Source organism: Psittacula echo, assembly GCF_963264785.1.
Source record: "Psittacula echo genome assembly, chromosome: 1".
In the NCBI taxonomy this organism is placed as follows: domain Eukaryota; kingdom Metazoa; phylum Chordata; class Aves; order Psittaciformes; family Psittacidae; genus Psittacula; species Psittacula echo.
In genome coordinates, this window is record NC_137735.1 from 77095857 (window position 1) to 77115996 (window position 20140).

General features: G+C 39.6%; 1 protein-coding gene across 1 annotated transcript in view; it reads left to right on the forward strand.

Annotated features, from left to right (window-relative positions):
• Positions 1 to 234: 234 nt before the first annotated feature.
• Positions 235 to 20140, forward strand: part of SEC24D (SEC24 homolog D, COPII coat complex component) — a gene marked incomplete at both ends in the record, with an annotated part of 53481 nt that continues 33575 nt past the window's right edge. The window contains 7 exons of the mRNA XM_080627310.1: positions 235 to 385; positions 2296 to 2422; positions 3975 to 4123; positions 5656 to 5928; positions 7445 to 7566; positions 10910 to 11021; positions 12337 to 12464. Of these exons, the coding sequence (XP_080483436.1) occupies positions 235 to 385; positions 2296 to 2422; positions 3975 to 4123; positions 5656 to 5928; positions 7445 to 7566; positions 10910 to 11021; positions 12337 to 12464 (1062 nt within the window). The remainder of the gene's footprint in view (positions 386 to 2295; positions 2423 to 3974; positions 4124 to 5655; positions 5929 to 7444; positions 7567 to 10909; positions 11022 to 12336; positions 12465 to 20140) is intronic.

Sequence of the window (20140 nt, forward strand, 5' to 3'; positions counted from 1 at the left end):
TGTTTAAATTAATGCAGTATGTGGTAGTGCTGAGGAAGCTAAGCAAGCAAGCAAAACTACTAGTTTCCCCTGACTTCTAGGTCCCTTGTTTTTTCCCCATCAGATGTCCTTTGTCTTTTTGTGTGTGTGAACACAGTTCACAGCCTTTTAAAATGCTTGAAGAGTAATAGCCGGTGTCTTTCTCTTTTGCAGATTTTTAGAGGACCTAGTACTTGGAATGAGAATATTGTCATTATGAGTCAACAGGGTTATGTTGCAGCTCCTCCATATTCCCAATCCCAGACAGGAATAGGAGGCTTTTCTCCAGGTTTTGGACCACCTAATTCTTCACTTCATTATGGGCATTATGGAGACCCTAACTCCTCCTGCTCAGCACCTCAACCAGGTGTGAATTTGGCTTATGTGTGGTTTTGGAGTCTACTTTTCTATAGAGGCATTTTGCATCTCTTTTTCTTACTTGTGTGAACACAGAATGCTCAGTTCTACATTGCTGCTGCTGCAAGAGGGTCCTGCACTACCTTTATCTGTGGTGTTGTTGATGCTCAGATGTTGATGTAAGATGCATGGTAAAGTTCACAGCCTTCGTGTGTGAATTTCGCTGTCCAGGAAGCAATAGGCACCAACACTTAATCCTGTATTATGAGTAATATAGACTACAGCCAAATACAAAACCACGTGATTTCTGGGAGTAGAGAAATGTTCCTCAATTCATATGTGTTAATGGCAAGCAAGCTCTCAGAAATGGGTTGTATTCTTTACAAGAGACCTACTGAATTCTTGAGCACAAACTTGCCTAGGAGAGTGAGCCGATGTTCTCCTGCTTAAGCTTGCTTACTGGGTTGTGTATTTGGATAATGCATGGTAAGTAGAGACCATTTGCTTTCTAACCATTTAGGAGACAGTTACTTTCTGTGAGGAAGAGCATGCTGTGTACAAGCAAATTACAAGCAAAGGAAATACTTGCTTTATTTCTACCAGCGTAATCATGCTACAGATAATGTTATTGGCATCCAACAGATACATTGTCTTGCTTTTTTGGCTGTCTTTGTCTCTCCTCTTCATTAATTTCAACTTGCAATATGTGGCTTCAGATCTTTCAGGAAATACAACATATGAGTATATGGTGGTGGAAGCTTACAAAAATAATAATTTGAAAGTACGGAATTCAAGTCTTTGTTGCTGTCAGTCAGATATGCTGGTCTAATTTAATTAAAACAATGTAGGCATGCTACACTACTGAGTTGGGGCTGTGGAAAATATCTAAAAGAGTAAGGTTTCCTCTTCCCTTTAAGTCTACTAATATATGTAACCAATATAGGGAAGCAGGAAGAGGGACCATCTCAATGTTTTGCCTGATGTCATGGGGGTAAATTAGTTAAAATTAGTTAAAATAGAGATGTCCAAAATATTCTCTAAGGCATCTGAAAACATATATTTGTTAAAATTTTAATAACATTCAAGTTATAAGTTACTTTAAAATTTATTTGAGATGGTGGAGTAGTGTAATGACAAAAGTAAGTATCCAAGTGTATTGAGGTTTTTCAAATATTCTGTGGTGTCCTCAATTTTTTTGTTCTCATGAAAACAGAAAAAAAGAAGTTTATCCAGTTTCTTTAAAACTTCTTATTAAAGACAGCAGGGGTTGTGCTACCTTAATCCAACGCTGAATATAGTAAGAAGATAGAAATTCTTGTGGTAATTGGCTTATTAGAATACTTGGGAAAAATACCACTTTTGGTACCAAACAATTTTTTATGTTAATTTAAAGGAAAATATGTAAAAAAGTACAGGTTGAAAAGTTTGTTTATTCAGCACTGCTGTTTACATAAGTAATAGTCTCTTCATAGTCAGCTTGTAAAGATTGTTCCAAGTTTTCTTTCTGACCAAGGTCTCTGAAATCAAAAGAACCTCTTGATTCTATTTGGAAGGATAACTGAGTGACAGGGAATCACCTGTATCCCAAATTGAATCAGAGGGTCTGTTTGTTCATTCTTGCTTCTTACTGTTCCTCTCAGGTTCTTTTGCTGAAAAGTTACCAACTACTGTTTGCTTCCTTTTTACTATGGTCTTTTCCTTATCTGCTTCTCTAGCTGCCCAGAAATCAGTCATTTGTTAACACAGAATCAGTGAGGTTGAAAGGGATCTCTGGAGGTCATCTGTTACAACCCGCCTGCTCAATCAGTGCGACCTAGAGCTGGTATTCTTATTGTTAGAGCAGGGCCATACACTTGTATTTCTTAGCTATCTTGTGCTTTCTTACAGGGTTCATATGTAAAAGTACATCCTCTTTTGCAGGTGTGCCAAAATCAACTGTGGCTTTTGGATCCTCAGCTTCTGTTGGGCCTCCACCACCTGGTACACATCAGTTCAGCCAGACCAACTCTCAAAATGGGCCCAGGACACCAGGGCAACAACCACATAGGTGACTTTCAAGAATTAATACATGAGATCTAAGCTATTTGACTATTGTTACCTCTCTTTGGCTGCTTCACTGACATTTAAGTATGGCATCCCTTTAATCTTCAGTAGTTCTGACTTACTCCTGTTCTAAACTGGATCTTCTAGTTTGCTTCCTTGTATTAAACTGCCAGATCCTACAGTGTGATCTGTAATCTCATTGAATTCCATTTGACAGAAAGCTCTTCATCATGCATTGTTTGGGTTTTTTTAGTCTTCTTTCTTGATCTTAGACCCATTGCTTCAAAGCAATATCACAGTGGTTATGTTGCAGGTAGTTGTAAGTGGGTAAATATGCTTAGCTCTTGTATTTAATTCTCTCAAATATTAATTATTTTGCTCACCTCCCAGGAGTGGCAAAATTAGTTTGCGTACCTTCAGCAATTTTAGTTTTAGTGAACTTGACACTGGTTAACAACATTCTTGTTTTAGTTGGTTGAAGTCTAAATGTGCTTCTGTGCTTTTTAGTTGTGTAGTTATTACTGTTCAAAAAACCCATGTGTATTTTATTGGTTGTCAAAATAGGGAATCCTGTTTGTTGGCTCTGTATTATCACTGTGTAAAGGAGGACCTGAGGAGACTGATGATCAGTTGTGGAAGACAATGTACTAATATATGGGGAAAAGTGGTTGGTGTCCTGAAGATGAAAAGACAAGGTGACCAGAGTCAGAATGACATGACCAATCCAGCAAAATACTGATCCTTTTTCCTAGCTTCCAGTCAGTGCTCTGACAGATGCACACTACTGTTTTTCACCTAATCTTGTTTTATTCCCAAATTGCTGAGAGCTGCTGTTTTAAGTGAGGAAATTTCCACATCAAAATTTCAAGTGAATTCTAATTCTCTTCAAATGGATAGGCCCCTCCTCAGTTTTAGAAGTACTCCTAGGAAAATCAGTGTAGATCTTCCCTGGGAGATAGCCTGAGTTCTTATTTTTCCAGAGCAATATAGTCTGGTAGATAATATTTTTATATGCCACATGTGAGTTACTACTTTCTTTTCTTCAATCTTTTTCTTGCATTAATGTTTTTCCATATAATAATTGTGAAGCAATTTTTCCCTACCTGCATCTTTTTTCTTCTACTAGAGGGAACTCCTTAACAGTTTCTCACTTCATTTTCTTATCTTCACAGATTTTTCTCCTAATCTTCTTACCCCTCCCTGGTAGGGAATCCTCTTTTATAAGCATGGAAAAGGAATGGAGTAGTGTGATATGTTCAGAAGCTTGTGTTTCTTAATCTTCAAGCTTTCATGTAGTTAATTATCACTGTCTCTTTGCCATAGCGTGCTTGCTCTTCTTTGTTTCTAACAAGTATGCAAATAAACATGTACATCTCGGTTTCATTTTTTTAAACAAGTGTACAATTCTGTGTGCTTCGTGACTATTTTAGTACAAGTTCTGAGCAGAACGTGAGCAAGCTCTCTTAAGGGTTTGCTGTCCTAATTAGTTGTTTCAGCACCACCCTCTGATTGGTTGATTTAATCTTTTGCATAACCGCAGTAATTTTTTCCCTTAGGTTTCAAGGCCCTCCACCTCCATGCAACTCAAGACCTTCCTATCCTCCCTACAGTCATCAGTCACAACCAGCCTACCCAAATACTACTTCCACTTCATCTACAATGCAACTTGCTAACCAGCTCGACAGTATGCAGATAAATAGCTACGGTAATCAGTTTTATGTGATTTGATTGACTTTTTCCTATCATCTTATTCTTTTTTTGTCCCAATGTATGGTTCAGTTTTTAATCTAAATTTATTTGCATTTATTTTGAGGTTAAAACATCTCAAACCTAAGCCATGAGGTAAAGATGGGATCATGTGATTCTTCCATGTAAATCACTTCCCACTACTAACACTCTGGTTATATCTGCTTTTCCTGAGTATTTCCTGATGAAATTTGCCATTTTATTTAAAAGGAGTGGAAATTATGGTGGTTGACATCTTTGTAGAATATGTGTGAAGGTGAACTTCTCAGTGCAGGCTGCACTGATAGAAGTTCACTGGCCCTTCCCTGGCTTTATGAGTTGGTGACTTGACTAGAATGAAACCTGTATAACTAGCATGGGTTTGACCTTCTGCTTGTATGATTGCTTTTGAAAACTTACACGTTCTTCAGCTTAGATTATTTTAGACTCTGATTCACCTTGATGTACTGAACTGCATTTGCACAATTAACTCAGACCTTTTTATACAGGATGAAGTGTGGTGCACCACCTCTAGAGCACTTCACTTTTGTTCTTCTGGTTTTTCCTTAGCTATAAGTCTGAGTTGGTCTAACTTGACAGAGTGCTGAAACTCACAGCTTGTAAAGCTACTGGAGTGATGTTTGGACCAGCAAGTACCTGAGCTTGTTTTGCATGTGATTAATTTTTTTTTTTTCAGTTAACATGTCTGACAGGAGATGCATTTCAATATTTATATATTAACACATTGGTCCTTTTGCTCCAAGCCTAATTTTAGTTATTGTTTTAGCTTTCTTGAAAATTATGTTTCCGTAGGCTTTAAGGGGGAAATATGACTAAAAAATGTAGGTTTTGTAAAGTAATAAGTATTTGCAGATTGTAACTCTCAAAACACCCCCTCACTCTGTATTTTCAGGGTCCTTGATTCTAATTGGAATCTGGATCTTATCACCAACAAACTATTCCTCACCAATGTGCACAAAATAATTCCCACAAGTTTGATCTTTTAGCATCAAAACCAGAGATGGTTGTAAACAAGATAAAATGAATGGATTTATCTTCCATCAAACGTGTCATGTTGAAATGCAAATTGCAGACTAACAAAAACATGCCACATAAGAGAAATTTATTATTTTATTAGGCAAAAAGAATGTTGCTTTGAATTACAAAAATAAATATTATTTCAAAAGCAAATTGTGATTTATGTGTATTCTAATCAAGAATTGCCAGAGGCTGGCTTCCTTTGTCTTTCCCCATACACCCCAGCTGCAGGGTTTTATTGAAAACAGAGCCTAAAGAAATTAAATTGAATGTCTGAATCAGTTCAGAGTTAAACTACGAGATCAGATTTGTTATGTGAACAGGGATTCAGAATCCCCATAATGCAGCATCGTCAGTGTGGATTACAGTACTGCTTAGATGTTGTAATTGTACTAAGAAAAACCAGAACACCTTCCACATAATGTTGGTAGTAGGTTTTTGGTTCTGACTCAGCTGACATAGTTTCTTGTTCAGGTTCTGGCACTACTCCAAGCCTTCTCGCATCTTCTGGGCATCCAGCATCTTTTCAGGGTCCACAACTATCACCTCCACCAGCCCAGCAGCAAGTGGCTTTGCCACCTGGATCACAGGTTCCTCCACCAGCAAATAATCTTAATGGCCTTTGTGCTCAACCATCGTTGCCTCCTATAGCCAGACAAGATGGAATCTCTGGACCTGTCTCCCCAAATCCTAACTTGCAGCAGCTTTCAGCACAGCCTTCAGGACCTGGATATCATCCTCAGCAATGTAAGGAAGTATGCTTATGTAATTGAAAACAAAACATGCATGGAGAATCACTAGTGTAATTGGAACCGTTCATGGTTGATGTTCTGCTGAATTGGAAAAATGAAAATTTAGTAGCCTTATTGTAGTATGGAAAGATCTGCATTGTCAGTCAGTACATTCAAGGCAGACCATGCTTTTGCTCAAAAGTTTAGCACCCAGTTCAGACTGTAACAAGAAAAAGGAGATGAATTTGGACCAGGAACAGAATTCTTTGGTTAAAGGCATAAAATATTAAACAAAGGTGTTTTTCTTATACTTTGTAAAGATATAGGTTGCTCTCTGTCTTAGTGTTGTCTGTCATAAGCAGCTTTGAAAAATGCCTTACAGCTATTAAGAGTTGTAACTGAATGCAGTTATTTCACGTAACATAGACGAGGAAAACAGTTATTTTGACAACTAAAAAGCCAGCTAACTAGACCAGTTTGCGTTGACTGATGTTAGGGGAGAGATTCTCACTAATGTAATGGCCTGCTTTGAGTAGCTGTGGTAATCTCTACTATCTTTCTTGACATCTACCTGCAAGCATTGGAACCAAAGTCTTACACTTGCCTTTATAGCACAGACTGTGCATATGAGCTAAAATAATCCTTTTCTTTTACATGCTGAAAACAGAAGGGAACGAAAAGTTGCATTTAGCTGAGTGAGAATGAACTGTATAGCAAAATATGTTATTAAAAATTGATAATGCAACTTGAACACCTGGGTTGGGACAATCCCAGGCACAGCTACAGGTTGGGTGGAGAAGAGATTCAGAGCAGCCCTGTGGATTAGGACTTGGGGGTGTTGGTCGATGAGAAACTTAACATGATCCGGCAGTGTGCACTCGCAACCCAGAAAACCAACCATATCCTGATCTGCATCAAAAGAAGCATAACCAGCAGGTCGAAGGAGGTGATACTACCCCTCTACTCTGCTCTCACAAGACCTAGCTTGGAGTATTGTTTGCAGTTCTGGTGTCCTCAACATATAAAGGACATGGAACTGTTGGAACAAGTCCAGAGGAGGGCCACGAGGATGATCAGGGGCTGGAACACCTCCCGTGTGAAGACAGACTGAGAAAGTTGGGGCTGTTCAGCCTGGAGAAGAGAAGGCTGCGTGGAGACCTCACAGCAGCCTTCCAGTACCTGAAGGGAGCCTACAAGAATGCTGGGGATGGACTCTTCATTAGGGACTGTAGTGATAGGACAAGGGGTAAGAGGTTCAAACTTAAACAGGGGAAGTTTAGGTTGATGTAAGGAAGAAGTTCTTTACTGAGAGGGTGGTGAGGCACTGGAATGGGTTGCCCAGGGAAGTTGTGAATGCTGCATCCCTGATGGTGTTCAAGGCCAGGTTGGATGAGGCCTTGGGTGACATGGTTTAGTGTGAGGTGTCCCTGCCCATGGCAAGGGGGGTTGGAACTGGATGATCTTAAGGTCCTTTCCAACCCAAACCATTCTGTGATTCTATGATAAATGAATTGTCATTTGTAACTCTGCAGCAAACTATGGTCCTCAGATGGCAGGGTCTCAACTGTCTTATCCTGGTGCTTTTTATGGGGGTCCAGCACAGCTCTCAGGCCCACAGCAGAAGAAGCTTGATCCTGACTCTATTCCCAGCCCAGTAAGTAATGTGGCACTGTTGTTTTTATGAAAGTATAATATTGTATTTGGTTTAGTTGGTGGGGTTTTGTTTGTTGGGGATTTTTGGGTTGGGGTTTTTTTTTGTTTTGATTTGGGTTTTTTTGTTTGGTTTGGGTTTTTTTGAACATAAAATTGCACTTACATGGCTTCGTTCACAAGATCTGTTCTAATTTTTGCAAGTTCTTAATGATATGCAGTTTTGTACTCTCTGCTGTCAGTTTTGGATGAATTAGTGCATAATGGTAATTTTAGTACTGAAGAGCCTTTATAACTTTATCTAACATGGGACATATTTAATAGGAATTGTCAAATGGATTCTTAGTATGAATACATCCCTTTCACTCTGGAAAGTTTGAAGCCTTAAACTTGTAACAGATATGTAAAGCAGGATTTGTGCAGAATACAGGTACAAGAACTCGAAATGGAAATGATGAGAAGTCCCATGCTCAAAAGGCTCTTCACTCTTTGATTTCAGGAGTTTTCCAGGCAACTAGAATCATTTGCCTTAGCATTCTTCTAGCTGTTGCAGCCTTGTTAAAGATTTCATTAGCTTCAAATATGCTTAATGCTTAAGCTTCATACAGGTTGAAGAGGCTCCAGCTGTTGAAGCACACCTGAAACTGTACTGGTGAGACAGTGTCTCTTAGAATGGTGTTAGAGAAAACTGGGTTATGGTATGGTTGTGTCTGTCTATCTTAAATAAAGTAGTCTGAACTTCACTGAACAGCTGATTGAAATAGAAAGCACTGAACTCTTGGGGAAAACACATTTTGATGCACACGCACACTGGTTCTGCCAATCATCCAAACTGGTCAGAAAGGTCCTTAGGGAGCTGGGAGTCTTGAAGCAGGCTGTATCCTGCAGCTTTGACCTAGAACTTTCTGCTTAGAGAAATGTATTAACCACCACACTGTAAGCTAGTCTGGGTGAAGGAATCTTCCACTTCTCTGCTGAGGCAGCATTGCTGTACAGGAAAGAATGCAAGTTTCAAAAAGATGAGGAAAAAGTGTTTGTGTAAAAGCCCTGACACTGTCTATAGGGAGCAGCTCTGCTTCCTTAAATTGTGATATTCTTTTGTCCTTCTAGAAAAGATACTTTGTTTTATCCAGTGATGGCTTTGATGTAAAATCCCCAAAATGTTGAGAAAATGCTTGTTGATAATCACTTAGAGGTTAATACAGCAACTGCAATTACCTTCTTTAAAAAGTAATTTTCAAATTAAATGTAACTAAAAGCCATTGTATGAAAAAACTAAAAGTGAGTATCTGTGTAATTAACAAATGTCCTTAATAAGTCAGTCATTCCTAGCTGTTTCAGTATGGTCTTTTTTGCATAAGAAGGGTAATATAGTCTTGTCTAATCAAAAAAAAAAAAAAAAAAAAAAAAAAAGGGTGGAGAAGGAGGTCTGGTGGCATGAAAGTATGGACTGATGTCTTGTTTCAATTATGCATGTAGAATAAACAGGCTTGACTGTGACAACGATGTTAAAATAGGTTAAAAGGTTTATATAAGCAGCACAGAGAGGATCAAAATGACATGTTTAAAAGAAACATGATCTGGGTCAAGGTCTGTAAAGGGCATAGAGCTAATTCAGAATGAGTAACTAATATAACCATGTGTATTTCTCTTGTTATATTTACATTATGTAATTACAGTAGCGAGAAATTTTCTTCTTATCTGAGCTATTGTTGATTTATATTTTTTTACGTATGTTAGAGGTTGATACATGCTCTGAAAACATCTATGAAAACTAGCATACTGGCTTCATCAACAATTATTTCCAAGAACAATGATGTATTAGGTCAGTTAACTGCATAATACCATGGTACATTGATCCGCTGCAGAGCTAATTCTGAAAATGGTTTGCTTTCTTCAGCCAGTGGACTTTTTTAGTTCAAAACCTTTTTCCTTCTAATGCAAGAATTAGCAATAAGTATACAAGGGAGGGAAAAGTAATCAAACAGAAGATATAACAAGCTCTCTAAGGAATGTATTGTATATTTAAATTGCAATACAAAATCTTCATTGGGGAAAAAAAAACGAAATTACAAACCCTTGATTATTTCCAGTGTGTTAGGAAGTACCTCTTTGACAATGATCAATAGATTCTATGCAATTAATTTTGGTTTTCTTCTCTGTTTGCTTTCCAACAGAGGCTTCTGAACTGCCTATTGTTAGAAATTCATGTGCAGTGTAAAGATACAATTCCATAGGATACCAGCAGCAGTGCAGAGCCAGTTTCAGATATTGCCTCATTCCTCTTGCCTCTTACAGCTGTTCAGCTATACTCTAAACCAGAATTCTGAAAATACAGCTTCTTTGAGGGAAGAGGAGGAATAACAGTATCATCTCAGTGATCTGGTTTATGGTGTGGAACAAAATGAAGCCTTATTGAACTTCAGATATATCCTGAAAAGTATCAGACTTACACAGGGTTAAGGGGCTGTGCAGAAAGGACAGGGGAAGAAGTGTACGGGAGAGGAGTTTGTTCAGAAGTAAAGCCAGCTTCATGAGCATTTCATGACATGGCATTGTATATTGCTATAAACTAGGTGTCAACCAGAGTAAATATGTACATGATCAGAGCTGCCTCATTTTAATAAAAATTTCTGTGATTGCTCTCCTTTACTTTGTAAGAGGAAGGTCACAACAAGGTAGTCTGACCTAGAGAATGACACCTCCGAGCTCCAGTGTTGAAATACTACGTGATGGCCAGCAAGGCTTTTTTGAGGAGTTTAAATTGCTGCTTTCTAAATGGCAGTCCTGAAATACAGCTCAGCTAGATTATAGATTATTGTTTATTTCTTAACCACCCTGTGCATGGAACCTACTCAGGAGGAATGAGGGCTAGCCCCTCCTGCCATTGCAATCTGATCAGTTACCTGTGCATTCATTTATGGAGAGCAGCAGCTGGCACAGCTATGGTCATACAAAAGATAACCTGGTATATGTGGCATCTGAGTGAGGTCAAGCAGCTTTGCACTTCAGTTTGATCTGGGAAAATAGAAGGCCATAATCAGTAGGAAGGACTTATTTACACCATCACTGTCCTCAATTTGTTGCCAACCTCTCCTGAAAAAGTCTGTCCTAGCATTCAGTATGCTTACTCTTAAATAACTCATCTGTTAACTGTATATGTCTTATCCATCCCGATGTATAGTTTTACCCCTGAGTTCCAACAGGCAACTGCAGTTGTAAGTAAGTTCTAAATATAACTCAGCTCAGCTGCATGTATAGTTTTCTAGTTAAGTGTCTCAGAAGCCTGAATTGTGATAGTTTTGTAGCATTGTCCACTCACACTGTCCTTGCTTCTTATTCATCAGATTCAAGTAATTGAAAATGATAAGGCTTCTAGAAGAGGCCAGATCTATGCTACAAACACAAGAGGACAGGTTCCTCCTCTTGTCACCACAGACTGCGAAATCCGTGACCAAGGTAACTGTCCTTGTTACTCATTTGGGAGTCTTTCTAGGTGAAATCAAATTAATTTTGATGAAAAAAACCCAACCAACCAAACACACCTAAATTCTCAAATTTGTCATCTGAAAATGATGCTACTTAGTCTAAATTAGACGTGAAATGGGCAACTCCCTTTAAAGAAAAAGAGGTGGGGGAAGACAGTAGGGATAGGGAAGTGGGAGTTGGTTTCTTATGCCTTGGGTTAACAACTCCTCTACCCTTCCTGACCTTTAAAATAATATGAATAGTTGAGACAGATTTTCTTTTTAAGTTAAAAATTTTCAAGATTTTAAACTTCCAGTTGAAAATGCTTTCTAGATTCTTCTGAAATTTTAAAAGGTGGACACTAGAATAAGCAATGACTAGCACTGTTACCTTTTAAGATGTGAATTGTGGAAAATTCTATTCAAGTGATAGAGGCAGCATACAAGCTGTCTAGTTGACTTTTTTTTTTCCTTTGGCCAGTGTATTTGCCTTTGTCTCTGCCTAGAGCCTGGAAGTACAATATTCCATGTGCTGTTTTTGACAGCAGACTTAATATTTTAATACAGATTAAACTGATGATATAATTTAATCCAACATTAATTTATCAGTGTTTGGATAAACTGTATAAAAATGTGCATCAAGATATTTTTGGCATTATCTGGGAATGGGGTAATGCAGTTTTGATGAACAAAGAAATAAATTCCTTTCAAGAAACTGAGCAGAGCTACAGCTTGGTGGTTCAAAAAGAAGCATAAGGAAGCTGATTTCTGAAATGTTGCCTTTCTGTACCTAGCACAGTTTCTCACGGAGGAAACTGAGCTAAGTGTGCTGCGTAAGTGATATAGTGATTTTAGCATACGGTATTTTGCAAGATAAATGAGCATAGTGATGTTAACACCGATACACTATTTTCTGAATCAGAGCTAGCTCATTAGAGCAGTCTTAACAGTAGGTATCAGTCTGCAGCATTTGTTTATATACAGTGCTGACATTTCCAGTAGGGTTTTTGCTCCTATTATTTTCTTTTAAGATCGTAGATATGATATGTTTCAAACTAATTTCTATTGAGGTTCTTATTGCAAATAATTGTATATTTTTTTCTTGATATGTTTAAATGTCTGCTTTAAACAGCAAGAAAAGATTTACCCACGGGGTGGGGCAATGGACACTTGCATGGGAGAAAAAGAAAGGTGTACTTAAGTACTTTTTTCTTTATGTTTTGGTTTTGATTCTTCTGGTTTATGTTTGAGGCAGGCAGATTCCTTTTAACAGCCTTTCATTCTGCATGCTATGTTGGGTGTTCTAGGCCATGCCAGCCCTCGTTACATCCGATGTACTACCTACTGCTTCCCATTGTCTTCAGATATGGCCAAACAGGCTCGTATTCCACTGGCAGCTGTCATCCAACCATTTGCTGTCGTTCCACCGAATGAGGTAAGGACTGACTGAATATTAGTCATATGTGGGTTTGTTTCCTAAATATTGCAGAGTTCTTTTCTGAATGCACTGGGAGTGAGGCTGGTTTACCTCTGTGAAGGAGTAAGACGGTGGAGAGATGTCAGAAGGCTACAAGATACACTTGGGTCATGATAGAACTTAAAGGGATAAAAGTCTTTGTTTAGTAAAGGTACAAGAGTGATGACAGTGTAATCTGTAACACAGATTCCTGTTGTTCCCCCATATTCCTCTAGTTCATGCCAGCTTTGTGGGATGCCTGCTGTACTGGAAATCCATAGGTACAGGCAAAGACATTAAAAGAGGGTGACCACAAACAGTATTGAGTTAGTTTCAAGACATAGAATCATAGAATAGTTAGGGTTGGAAAGGACCTTGAGATCATCTAGTTCCAACCCCCCTGCCATGGGCAGGGACACCCCACACTAAACCATGTCACCCAAGGCCTCATCCAACCTGGCCTTGAACACCGCCAAGGATGGAGCATTCACAACCTCCCTGGGCAACCCATTCCAGTGCCTCACCACCCTCTCAGTAAAGAACTTCTTCCTTATATCCAATCTAAACTTCCCCTGTTTAAGTTTGAACCCGTTACCCCTTGTCCTGTCACTACAGTCCCTGATGAAGAGTCCATCCCCAGCATCCTTGTAGGCCCCCTTCAGATACTGGAAGACTGCTATGAGGTCTCCACGCAGCCTTCTCTTCTCCAGGCTGAACAGCCCCAACTTTCTCAGCCTGTCTCCATACGGGAGGTGCTCCAGTCCCCTGATCATCCTCGTGGCCCTCCTCTGGACTTGTCCCAACAGTTCCATGTCCTTTTTATGTTGAGGACACCAGAACTGCACACAATACTCCAGGTGAGGTCTCACGAGAGCAGAGTAGAGGGGTAGGATCACCTCCTTCGACCTGCTGGTCACACTTCTCTTGATGCAGCCCAGGATACGGTTGGCTTTCTGGGCTGCGAGCACACACTGCTGGCTCATGTTCATTTTTTCATCGACCAACACCCCCAAGTCCTTCTCTGCAGGGCTGCTCTGAATCTCTTCTCTGCCCAACCTGTAGCTGTGCCTGGGATTGCTCTGACCCAGGTGTAGGACCTTGCCCTTGGCATGGTTAAACTTCATAAGGTTGGTATCAGCCCACCTCACAAGCGTGTCGAGGTCCCTCTGGATGGCATCCCTTCCCTCCGGCGTATCAACCGAACCACACAGCTTGGTGTCATCGGCAAACTTGCTGAGGGCGCACTCAATCCCACTGTCCATGTCACCAACAAAGATATTGAACAAGACCGGTCCCAACACCGACCCCTGAGGGACACCACTTGTTACTGGTCTCCAAATGGACATCGAGCCATTGACCACAACTCTTTGTGTGCGGCCATCCAGCCAGTTCTTTATCCACTGAGTGGTCCACCCATCAAATTGATGTCTCTCCAATTTAGAGACAAGGATGTTATGTGGGACAGCGTCAAACGCTTTGCACAAGTCCAGGTAGATGACGTCAACTGCTCTGCCCCTGTCCATCAGTTTCGTAGCCCCATCATAGAAGGCCAGCAAATTGGTCAGGCAGGATTTCCCCTTAGTGATCCATGCTGGCTGTCACCAACCACCTCCTTGTTTTTCATGTGCCTTAGCATGCCTTCCAAGAGAATCTGCTCCAAGAGTTTGCCAGGCACAGAGGTGAGACTGACTGGTCTGTAATTCCCTGGGTCATCCATTTTCCCCTCCTTGAAAATAGGGATTATATTTCACTTTTTCCAGTCGTTGGGAACTTCACCTGACTGCCATGGTTTTTCAAATATGATGGCCAGTGGCTTAGCAACTTCATTCGCCAGCTCCTTCAGGACCCGCGGATGGATTTCGTCAGGTCCCATGGGCTTGTGTACGTTTAGGTTTTTAAGATGGTCTTGAACCAGATCCTTTCGTACATTGGGCCTAGGGTCTTCATTCTCACAGTCCCTGTGTTCGCCTTCCAAGACTTGGGTGGTGCGGTCAGAGACTTTGTCAGTGAAGACTGAGGCAAAGAAGTCATTAAGAACCTCAGCCTTCTCCAAATCCTGGGTAGCCAGTTCTCCCGATATCTTCCGAAGGGGGCCCACATTGTCTGTCTTTTACTCGCTACGTACCTATAGAATCCTTTCCTATTATCCTTAACATCCCTAGCCGAGTTCAATTCTAACTGGGCCTTAGCCTTCCTCACCTGGTCCCTAGCTTCCTGGACAGCATCCCTGTATTCTTCCCAGGCCGCCTTTCCCTGCTTCCACCTTCTATGGACAGTTACATTCAAACAATGACATTTTTCCATTTAGTTTTTTTATGTGTTCGTGTCTTCAAAAACTCCTCATAAAATGCATGCAGAGAAAAGCCTAATTAAAATTGCAAAGACTTTCAGCACTTGGTTTTGCAGTCTTTGATTTTTAACTTGTTTTGATATTTGTAAATTTCTAGGGGTTTTTTTGAAAAATATGTTGAAAAAAACCCAAATGTTGTTTTTTTATCAGGATGGATAACTTCCAGTGCAACAGATCTCTGTAGTCTGAATTAAAGGTATTATTTTAGCAGGGTAGTATGTAGTTATCTTCTCTGTGGTCCATAGGAAAATAGGATGTATTACTTACAGTTCTGCAGATACTGAGTCTCATCATTTGTCTGCTAGACAGCAATTTTGGGTTTTATTCCAGTCCTTGAGGGAAATGCACAGACTTGGCTTGTTGCCCTCCCTGCATTTTCTCCAAGATAAAATTTCTGCTGTTGCTTTTCCACCCCTTCTTTACCAGCCAACCTTTACTACCTTTTTTCCCTCCTCCTGTGCCCAGGTAGCAGTTACTGATTCTGTTTTCATGTTGGCTCTTCATTTGTGCATCTTTCTGTCTGCTTGTAGTCATTTACGTCCCCCATGCATGGCTTCCCTGTCTCCTGCGTAGTGCTTGGATAGGGTGATTAATGCATTGTTAAAATCAAAATTTCTTCTGCATACATGAATTAGCAGTATGTACCAAGGCTTGATCTTGGCCAAATTAAGGAGGCAAAGATTGGCAAAGGGTTCGAGGTTGGCAAAGATTTGTACTCAGTATCCCATCCCTTCTGAAGTGTTAGTGGGCTCAAGCTGTTGGAAAGGTCAGTGGAATTCATTAATCCATAAAGAGCAGTGTGTTTTTCCCTAGCCTCTTTCTTGGAAGAGACTAAAAGTACTCGAAAAAATGTCTCTCAGAATTGGCAAAAGTCCAGTGTGGAAAATTTTAGTCTGAACCATTATGGCTTGCTAAAGTTGTAAGAACTGAAGAGGTGGTGTTACAGAAGGAAGCACTAGGCAGTCTTAGTTGAGGCAGTTTTTCCAAAGCTTGGCTTTCCCTTAGTCTTCACTGCTGATGCCAAACTTGCTCTTAAGATCTTCTAATAAAAATGGTCTTCCATATGGGATTTATAACAACTTTAATTCTGAAAAGCCACTTAATTTGAAAGAACTGAGCTTTTTATAGTGGCAAAATACATTCAAGGTCTTATTTGTGTTTCTGAATTTCCTAGTATGGTGTATTCTGCCTTGAACTAGTAACTGCGAGGCACTGAATGTTCTTTGTTTCAGAATATCTAATCTATTTTATGGATTGTGCCTTTTGGCCTACAGGTGATGCTTATCACATGTTATTGGGCTCAGTATAAAGTGAGTATAAAGGATAAATCTGTCTAATCTCTTTATCTCTTGATAAACAGCATGTTGTACATAGTAACTTTTAAATAATTATTTTTTTTCTTCTAGCCTTTCAGTGAATAGTTTCCCTTTTATTCACGTTTGTTGCAACTTCAGCTGCAGATACATTTCTAATATACTCAGTGTTAGCACCCAGAGTATTTCAGTTCTGTTTCTTTTCGAAGGAATCATAGAATCATAGAATAGTTAGGGTTGGAAAGGAGGAGGAAGAGAAGCAATGGCTAAAGGGTTTAGTGGACTGTGGATGTGAAATAGCCACAAATAGTTTGTGCAGCTGGTAATATGGTTAGGAACAGCTGAGAAACTGACCTATCTCACTTGATCTGTAAGAACTTAGCAAAGTGTCCATAGTCCATTATGGTGATATTACATAGACCATGTCTTTCTGTGCTGTTAAAGCCATATTTTAAAAGCTATGGTCTATTGGAATCATTCAGGTGACTTATGGGTGTTCCATACAGTTCATACTTAACTGGTAACTGATCATTACTTATAGTTGAGGATAAATGTAAAATAGTATATAAAGTATATTTGTATTTTTCAGTGGTCTGTTGCCATCAAATTCATGCCTGTCTGGGGTTTTTTTTGGTTTTGAGTTTTTTTGTTTTGTTTCATTTTGTTTGTGTTTTGATTTTTTCTCTATGCTATTACCCTACCAAGACATTTAGAAACAAAGGAAAAACCTTACCTTGCTCCCACTTCCAAATAATACGAGGATTTGATGCAGCCTTCAGATTGCTTGTTCTTCCTTTCTAGAAGCCAATCTTGAGTGTGGATTTTGATTCACTGAGAAGACTGGGTTTTGCAATGATGATGTATTGTTCTGTCCAGGTGACCTCAATGATATCAAGAGAACTGCGGATTGTATCTTCTCCTCACCATGCTTTGTTTGGCACCATGTAATCTGAACTACAGCAAAAAATTAGTAAAAAAGCAATGAAATAGTGAAGGCTACTGACACTGGTAGAATTAGATACATGTATGAGAGGGAGAGCACAATTGTACAGACCTTATTTTCCTTTAGTTGAGTGCATTCACCATTTTGGTAGATGACTTTTAAATGGTGTTATATGTTGGTACCAGTTGGAGAGTTGTGCACTCTGATTAGTGTCTCTTAATGAGTTTACGCTTTGACCAGCAGAGCAAAGTGAGCTGTTCTTGGCTGTGCAGGCAGCAAGAAGGAATGCCCAAGAGAATCTTCATCTTAAAGCAACTGGATAGGAGGGAGTGGGAAAATATCATTGGGGTTCTGGAGTTGTCAGACGTGTGTGTAATGGAGATGATATAGCAGTATTTTGTTCTGCCAATTAGATATTTTTTAATTAATTTAATTAATTTTTCTCTCACTTTCAGATTTTACTCTGTAGAATCAATAGTGTTTCAGCTGATAGAGCCTGGAACACTCCCTGAAGTTTCGGAATTAATTTCTGTAATGAATTTCAGGGAGAAAACAAGAAATAAAAAAAAGCTTTTAGTTGCGTTCATACAAACAGTAGTCAACTGGAAATGTTGCTTTGAGGATTTGATTGCTTTGACTAAGAATACAAGGAGATAACAGATAACAGATCCTAGGAGATTTCAAATGAAAAGTTTAGGTCCAGTGACTTAACAATAGTTTTCTCAGAAATACTGCAAAATGGCGAATTATGTTAAGTAAAATGGAAAAATGAAAAATTCTGGAGAAGCCATTTTCAAAATCTAAATAGTAAAACTGGCCACACTGAAGAAATGTTCACAAAGAAGGCTTCTGTAATGTTAAATCTCAAGTAAGAGTTTTTAAGACATAGTATTTTTAAGTATTTTTAATTTAAATTTCAAGAATTTTTAAGACATAAGTAGAGACCGTTCACTAGAGATCGTTGTAGGGTTATATTATATTTGATACCTCAAGAGCAGCTAAGTTAGCGGCTGTTGACATATAGGCCCTAAGCTTCAGAAGAGCAGAGCAGGTGAAATCGATTTATTCAGAAAAGCCCTCAAGTTGAAAAGTTTAGAGGGGCAAAATCCACGGAGTGCGCACAGCCTGTCAGAACATTACTACAAAAAACCTACAGCCAACCTAGAAAATTACACTACAGTATAACTTTTTTTAACTAGTGAATATTACATGTATGCTATATATCATTCAAAACAAAGGCTGTTAAAACATTCATGCCTTACCTCCCCTCCACCCAGTGTCTTAATAGCTCTAGATATTTCTGAATCCTATCTTTACCAAGTCCTTATTTATTATTTCTCAGAAATAACAGTTCATTTTCACTCTCCTGATTTGGATGATCTATAGAAAGCATTTGTTTGTTATAGATTGAGAATACAGTATCATTGTTTGACAGAACTTATTTTTAGTCCACCAGTGCTTTAGCAACAGTCTATAAAAATAAACTAGCTCTCACAGTTATCATCATAGACCAAGCCCTACAAGAATTTGTTTTGGAGATGTATAAATGTTTCCAGAGCCCTAATGAACCATGTGATCTTGATTTAACATTTAATCCTACTTGCTAACAAAAGGTAGTTGAAAGAGTATTTCATGTTGTAAAAGGAAATGTAAACAACTCCAAATAATTATCTATAGTTTTAAATGTTTAAGTGTCTGAATTATCTTCTTCTTTGCTCCTTAGTAGTTTTGTGTTGTCATTCTCTACCATGTTCTTTCCTATTTATTTGATTTTTTTTTTTTTCTTGACTGCAGAACAAGTCCTTGAGGTGCTTGCTGATAAAGCTGTCATTTTTATTTTACCCTTCAATTTCTGTCTTCTGTTTTGTTACTTATTCACAGGAGGTCTTTCCCCCATACTGCATGAGAGCTTAGCTAATTTAAGAGTTTTTGATGAGGGATTCTATCAAAATACTTTTTTCAAAAGGAGTATATTATATCAACTATATCATGCTTATTTGCATCGTGGCTGACTCTTGACAGATTTCAATAGATCTGTATGTCATGACATCGCTCCACCTTACTATGTGGTCCGCATTCAGCCTTCTCTTCTGAAGGCTCAACAAACCCAGTTTTTCAGCCTGGCTTCATATGTGAGATGCTCTAGCCTCCTTATCCTCGTGGCCCTCCTCTGGACTTGCTCAACAGCTCCATGTCTTTTTTATGTTGAGTACACCAGAACTGCGCACAGTACTCCAAGTGGGGTCTCATGAGAGCGGAGGAGAGGGGCAGGATCATGTCCTTCGAACTGCTGGTCATGCTTCTTTTGATGTAGCCCAGCACACGGGTGATTTCTTGGCTGTGTGCACACACTGAAGCTGGCTCATGTTCAGTTTTTCATCAGCCAGCATCCCCAGGTCCTTCTCTGTAGGGCTGCTCTGAATCACTTCTCCGCCCAGCCTGTAGCTGTGCCTGATATTGCCCCAACCCAGGTGTAGGACCTTGCACTTTGCTTTGTTGAACTTCATGAGGTTGGCATTGGCCACCTTTCAAGCATGTCCTGGTACCTCTGGATCCCATCCCTTCCCTCCAGCATATCAACCATACCACATAGCTTATAGTCGTCAGCAAACTTGCTGAGAGTTCACTCAATCCCACTGTCCATGTCACTGATAAAGATGTTGAACAGGATTGGTCCCAACACCGACACCTGGGGGACACTGCTTGTTGCCTGTCTCCGCTTGGACACTGAGCCATTGATTGCAACTCTCTGCGTGTGGCCATCCAGCCAATTCTTTATCCACGGAGTGATCCATCCATCAAGGTTATATCTCTCCAGTTTAGAGACACGGGTGTTCTGCAGGACAGTGTCAAACACTGCACAAGACCTGGTAGACAACGTCAGCTGTCTTGCCCCTATCCATCAGTTCTGCGGCCTGATCGTAAGAGGCAACCAAATTGGTCAGGCATGATTTAGCTTTGGTGAAGCCATATTGGCTGTCACCAACCACCTCATTTTTCATGTGCAGTAGCATGGTTTCCAGGAGAATCTGCTCCATGATCCTGCCAG